The following is a 7,134-nucleotide window of genomic DNA, read 5'->3' on the forward strand; positions in this document are numbered from 1 at the left end:
GACAACCAAGTGGGAGTGGATGTGATGCTGTAAAAGCCAATTTAACTACAAACCAAACCATGGTCACCATTCACCAATCACACCAACCAAATGCAATACAGGTTAAAATCTTTCAAAAAAATATTTTATATCAATGCAATATTTTGTTACCCAATGTTGTCTATATGTAGATACGCGCAGGCAATTTCTATATATTCAACAAAGATATAATAGTATTAACTTGCTAGCTAGAAGGCACGAAGATGAAACAAGAAACTAAACGTAAGAAAATTGGAACTTGAAAAACCAGAAAAGAAGAAGAAACGATGAATAACAAATCAGGACAAGTACATAAGGAAAAACAAAGCTTGGTTAATTTCAGCCCAAAATTCTGTAAGGTAGGAATGGTATTTAAATCTAGATCGGAAGATTCAATATATTCTTTGAGTACGAATTGGATACCCGGCCAAAAAAGATTCCAATAATTGTTTCCTGTTTTGTCAGATCATATAATATATAATACCGAAATTCACTCTTTTATTTTTTAAGTTCAATTAATAATAATGCGAGAAACCTTCCAAACACATTCTATCAAACAACCAAAATACATATAAAGTATGTTATTTTTTACAACACTTTGATTATTAATTAGTCTTATTTCCTGATTGAATTATTAGTGTAGCTCCTTTTTGATAAAGGACGTACGTTTAGAAAAGCATGCACGGCTATAGCTATGAAGGCTTAGAGAAAGAAAAAGTGATATGTAGTTGCGATTGTTGAAAGAAAGAAAACGATAGAGATGAATGAGTGGTGAGGCTGTAAATTTATTGTTTTATTGTATGAAGTATATATGAAGCAAAAGACATGCACATGTTGATCTTAAATGATGAGAAAGACAGCGTAGATGATAAAGATCCAAAAATTTGATAATGAACAACAATACATTGATTGATACATAAAGAGAAGAGAGAAAATAAAACAAGGTAGCTAATGAATTAATCTTGCTTCTTCAAGTCCTTGTAAAACCTCTTTATGAACTCCTCCGCCTTCTTATCCACCTGCTGGTCGCCGTCGCCGTCGCTCTCTCGCAGAGGGAACGGCGAGTCCGTCACGCGCAGCTGCCTCACCACGGCGGGGCTCCGTCCGAACCCCGGCAGAGGGGACGCCGCCGTGACGTCGTTGTTATTGTTGAGCATTTCCAGCACGGCCTTCATGGCGTTGACGGTGACGGCGTCGTCGTCGTGCGTGGGGGGGGCGTGGACGCAGGCGAAGAAGTGGCGGTGGCGCTTCCCCTGGAAGGAGTTGTGCGGCGTGTTGCTGCAGCTGAACTCGTACTCCCTCGGGGCGGAGAAGTGGTGGTGGGAGGCAGCAGCGTGGTGGAACATTAAGTTGGCAATGGCCTTTCCGGCGATCTTGGTGCGGCGTTTGAGCATGAGGTTGAGGGCCATGATGTTCCCCTTGGTTATGCCTTTTCTGAGCATGAACAAGAGTGCATGCAGCATGTTCCACACTTTCTTTGATAGTACTGGGGCGTTGCTTTCCATTTCTATAGGTTAAGAAATTAATGCTTTGAATTTGAAGAGAAGAGCAAGGGTTATTGGGTTTATATAGTGTGGAGAAGCAAAACGTGGAGGAAATGTATTGGTACGTGTCGGATTAGAGTGACCAATGGCTTCATCATGCATGCATTCTTGAACTGGATGCTAAAGTGCCACATTGGAGCCCCTCACGTTTCATATTTCCTGCTACTATACATATCTTTCATCAAATTCATGGACCACTTTATTTAACTCGGAAGTCTTTACATATTATTATGGAATTTGTTTCATCATTTTAAATCTAATACAATAACGTCTAATTCTTGAAAATAGATTTTTCTTTTTTTAAGAATGTTGGTTTTTGATTTAGTTCAATCTTACATAATTAATTTATAAAGAGGATGTTATGTTTCATTTGGTTAACGTGAAATCTTCCACATTAATTAAGATTCTTGTCATCATATTTTGTGATGCAATCTAACAATTCTTTTTCTCAAAACTTCTTTTTTAAGTGCTATTAATATCAATCATTGGCTCGTGTAATTGAAATGATTGAAAATGACCTTAACAGGAACCATTATGATGCGCAAACAAAAATTTCATCTCCTAAAGTCAGATTAATATATTTACTTAAATTGTGACACATAGAGGTTTGATTAGTCTTCCACATTTTCGTATATCTCCTGTCCCTCTGTCTTTATGAAGTTCCTTTTGGAAGAGAAAAAAAAGTCTCAAATAAAGGGAAAAAATCAAAAACTTTATGCGGGTTAAACACTGTTAACAAATTAATGCATGTAAAATGAGAAGAAAAAAAATCAATACTAAAAATTTTAATAACATCATTTATTAGGATATTGTAATGGTTGACCAAAGGTTCCCATAATGCCATTTATCTAGCCCAAGGTACTAGATAGGTTAAGCACATATTTGTTTCTATTAAGGAGGGCAAGGGTAGTTAGCCATTTTCAAAATTAATTTCTCCCACTGTACGTACATATTAACGCAAAATTTATAGCTGAGATTAATTTGGACACATATCTCAACTACATTCAACGATTCAAAATTAATTATTTTTATTTCAAAATAAATGGTTGATAATCAAAAGATAGAATAGCTAGATAAAGATGACTGACATAGACCAAATGAAAAAGAATATTAATAAAAAAATATATCAAATAAATTACGTATAACTTCTATTTATAGATTTCATTGAAGTAACTAACATCTTAATGAACGAACTCACAATACATTTTTATACAAATGAAGAAGGTTATATTACACGATTAATTCCATATATAACTATTTCATACAATTACTAGAGTAAACTCTAATAATAAGAGATTTATATGATATGTACAAAATTTGAAATTTAAACTCATGTCATAAAACATTTTCTTCTCAGTTGACCAAAGGAATTAGTTCACGATTATATCAAATTAAATAATAATTTGAAGTTTAAATCTTGAACACACGTTAACTCCCTCTACCACAAACTAGCATATCAAATTCTACGTGAAAGACATACTTTTAGCCAAAGATCATACATTGAAGATTGCTAGGTGGTAGCCTCGAATATCGAGATCAGAACTTAGCTGCCCTTCTACATAATTAATAAGCGAGCTACGTTCACTAAAACCACCATGCATTTTATTGCATAAACCAACCCAAATTTTGCTTCAAATCCTTGTTGCATAAAACCACCACAACTTTGCTTTTTAAAATTTAAATCACTAAAACACAGAAATCCTTGCTTCATAAAACCATCATTTTCCTTGAATTCAGCTACATCACCACCTACCAAATTGTTTTGAATTGAATGAAACTATAATTTTTAATCTACTAATATTTGTACCCACCTAATACCTCGTTTCCTTGCTGCTTCATCAAAGAAGCCTTTATGCACTCAATAGACTATTGTACCAATTCATAAATGGATATTTAAATTCTGTGCACTTGACTTAGCCAAGACCAAGACCAAGACCTTAAATTGATTAACTCAATTAACTTTGAATGTAATATACTGCATTGAAAATTTCACATGTTTTAGTTTTGCTAACCACACTGACTATAAAATTGAAAATTAGTTCTGCCTCTTGATCCCGTTAAACAGAGAAATGTAGGAAGTGGGACTTAGCTGTTTCATCATTGCACCCCAATAAATGTAATCCATCCATGTTCTTGCAAAAATGTTGCATTCAGAGAAGATGTAGTACATACTTTCTTTACGAACTTTCACAAGAACTACATTGGACCGATGCAAAGCTACCCTTCTAAGTAGCTGCTGCTTTGGTAGGTATAAATATATACGCCAATTCCAAAACTTGGTGTAAAATTGATCTTGTGAACTGACCTCAATGCTATTTCTGTTCCTAGCATAATCTGATTTAACCGTATACTCTGAAATGATACTAAATTTACAAACAACTTTCTTAATTTTTGTTACCATTATTATATTAAATGATAGGGGCGTAAAAAAAGTCAAATGAATGAGGTTAAATTTAAAATTGAACTACATCATTTTAAAAAATCATAACTAATTTTTTTTTATAAAAAAAAAAAACTAAATTGCATTGTTCACATAAAATAGATTTTAAAAAATCAAAATACATAGGTAATTAGGTTTGATGTGTACTGGTACACCATTTTTTAAATAATAAAATAAAATTAAATCAAAATATTTTATTTATGTCTCTTATATTTTAGTAATTTACAATATCGTATAAAATGTTTGAGTATTTTTTACGATTATTGTAATCTTTTTTACTTTTTGATTATTTTTAAATTATTAAATTAAATGTTAGTAATCAAATCATGTTTCACAATTAATTGTTCACATAACAATTATAATTTTTTATATGATTTTGAGTAGACCTCTATGGGTTGTGTGAACTTTTTTTTTTCTTTTAAAATATTTTTTAATAATTATTTTGCTATTATGATGTATGTGTCTATTTATTTAGTCATCAAGTTAAATTAGTAATAAATTTTTAATTTTTTTTATAAAAAGCACATTAATCATGACTTTGTTCACAATTTTTTTTTAAAAAAAAAACTATTTTTCCTTAAAAAAATAGTTTAAAATTGATTCAGATTTTAATCGGTTTGAAATTTGGTTTTATTCAGAAATTAATTTTAAATTGATTCTAAATTATTTATAAAAGTAATTTAATTTTGAATCAATGATGTGATTGAAATAATTCCTATTCAATTCGATTAAATAGTAGTGTAGTGTGATAGGTGACATTTTTTTTAAAAATTGAATCCTGCACACCTCTGTTAGATAAGACCTTGAACATAGAGTGTATGAGTTGAATAAGCCTTATATTGACAAGAACGGTACATAAAATTATCCTCTTTTCGAATATTAAACGATATTTCTTCTTTGATGATCGAATAGAAGAAATAAACATTATCCACTTTAATCATTTCAATTTTTTCAGGTTTATTATTTTCCTTTTTCATGACCGTAATTTAGATTGTATATATCCTTTTGAATCTTATAGGTTCCGGTCTTTTAGATATATACTATTATAGAGGTAAAATTTTAATTCTGATTAGAAAAAAGTAGTTAAAAATTACATTAAAAAACTGCAACTAAATATTTGTAATAACGGTATCGTAAATCAATGCATCAAATAAATATAATGTAAGGTAGTTAAAAATTACATTAAAAAACTGGAACTAAATATTTGTAATAACGGTAGAGTAAATCAATGCATCAAATAAATGTTATTCCAGAATGAGATTGAAAATACTAGAATACATGATTACATGGAATACTTCAAACAAGAAAAGCCACTGACCAAAAACAAACCATAACCCTCTCAATAGAATTAAAACACAGACAAAGAAGTCAAGTCAGACAAACCAACTTCCAAAAACTAGAATGTGGTGAGAGAGAGACCCCAAAAAACCTTGCACCTCAAGGTAACTTGGGTTTCTTTTCTTTCCATGAAAACATAGGGCCATGTTCATCCCCTAAAACTTGGAGCAGTCACTAGTCAGTAGGAAAAAACAAAATCATGGGAACAGGTAAACAATTAATGAAAGATAGAATAAAACCATGTCCCCTTCACATAGGAATTGATTAATAATTAAATACTGAATGTGATAATATTATAAGATGAAACTTAGAATTAATTAGCTAATGTGAGATGAGACCATTAATCTCTCTTGTAATTGCTGGAATGCAACTTGAACTCCTTGCAATCCCTCCTTTCTTTTGATCCTTTGTGTTGAAAGACTTGGTCCTTCTCCCTTCCATTTTGTTCTTTTTCAGCATCTCCTTCATGGCCTCAGCTTGGAACAGAACCGGGAAGGCCCTTCCATATTTGTTGAACCTAACACACGCACTCATGTGTGAACTCAATGCCTCTTCCTTCTTCCCTCCATTTTTCTCCAACTCTTCCTTCACTGCCTCAGCACACAAACCACACACCCACTTCCCCAAGAACTTGTCACGCACACGCTCCACGTACTCTGGCGTGCACTCTTCACTCATTCCACAGCACTCACACTTGGCTTCCATAACCTCAGTTATTGGTGCAAGTGACAAATCAATCCCTTCCTTCGTTAGCTCAAACGATATGTCTGAGATTGTTCTTTGAATGTGATCAATCCTTGGAGGTTTCGACATCTTCTTGTTAATGTTGTTGTTGTTGTTGTTCCTTGGCAAACACTCTCCATGGGGTGCCATAATCTAAGAAGATATTTGAACACTCTCGATTCTTATAAGTGGTCTTTAAGAAGAACTGATAATAATATGCATGTACCTCGATTGTTCAATAAGCTAGAAGGAATAACCCTATTTATAGTAGTTCTTCTTGTTTCCGAGAATCTGACATTGTAAACATGTGTGGATCTTAGAAACGCAAGTGTCAGTTTCAGTGTCCGTGAACTTGCTAGATTTTTTCGATAAAGATCTAATGAGAAGTAATTATTGCATGTAAATTTAATGTGATAGAAGTGTGCCTTTTGTTTGTTTGCACATATATTTGGCTGTTCCAAGTGAACTTCCACGCTAGGTAGTTGGGACATTGTCATGACTTTCTTTTTCCAGTTTTACGTATATTTTTACTTTTTCAATAGTCTCAAGAGGAAGACATATTAGAATACTGTTTCAAGCATCTATTTAATATAACCATACAATAAGAAAGTTGGTTGCCATTAAAAAAAGTTGTTGCTTTTAGCAAAACGATTGGATGTAATCCAATAGAAGCAGATTTGAGCAGCAATACAGCTTGTGGGGCATTCACATGGTGGAATGGTAAAACCACATATATTTTTCTAAACTTTATGCTTTTGAGTTAAACAATTACTTGAAGAAGGAAAGAGACAAGTTATGTCACACGAGCCTTATTCCACAAACATTAACTTTTTATTCACGAGGCGCTTAAAAAGGAGGAGAAAGGAAAGCCATAGAAATCGGTTTGGATGAAGATATCAACTATCAAGTAAATAAAGTTGCATTGAGTGAGTGTCTGATAGCTAGGGTCTCGCTGTTAAAGGTGTGCACTAAATAGTCTAAATTGGTCCGTGCGCCTGAAACATGTGTAAATATGACAGATACTATATGCAAGGGCAACAGCGCATAAATGAAGTCGTGGTTATAAAATTA

General features: G+C 32.8%; 2 protein-coding genes across 2 annotated transcripts; both read right to left on the reverse strand.

Moving 5' to 3' along the window:
• Nucleotides 1-884: 884 nt before the first annotated feature.
• LOC109809566 (Avr9/Cf-9 rapidly elicited protein) lies at nucleotides 885-1,634 on the reverse strand. Its single transcript, XM_020372904.3, has one exon. It carries the CDS (start codon nucleotides 1,521-1,523, stop codon nucleotides 975-977), a length of 549 nt encoding a protein of 182 aa, XP_020228493.1. The 5' UTR covers nucleotides 1,524-1,634; the 3' UTR covers nucleotides 885-974.
• A 3,589-nt stretch (nucleotides 1,635-5,223) lies between these two features.
• Nucleotides 5,224-6,310, reverse strand: LOC109809833 (uncharacterized). Its single transcript, XM_020373234.3, has one exon. It carries the CDS (start codon nucleotides 6,211-6,213, stop codon nucleotides 5,662-5,664), a length of 552 nt encoding a protein of 183 aa, XP_020228823.1. The 5' UTR covers nucleotides 6,214-6,310; the 3' UTR covers nucleotides 5,224-5,661.
• Nucleotides 6,311-7,134: the final 824 nt, after the last annotated feature.

This window comes from Cajanus cajan, chromosome 10, assembly GCF_000230855.2.
Source record: "Cajanus cajan strain Asha chromosome 10, NIPB_CcT2T_4, whole genome shotgun sequence".
NCBI lineage: Eukaryota > Viridiplantae > Streptophyta > Magnoliopsida > Fabales > Fabaceae > Cajanus > Cajanus cajan.

Excerpts from the sequence above, each read along its gene's own strand:
- LOC109809833 (XM_020373234.3), bottom strand. The coding sequence starts at position 6,213 with ATGGCACCCCATGGAGAGTGTTTGCCAAGGAACAACAACAACAACAAC.
- LOC109809566 (XM_020372904.3), bottom strand. The coding sequence starts at position 1,523 with ATGGAAAGCAACGCCCCAGTACTATCAAAGAAAGTGTGGAACATGCTG.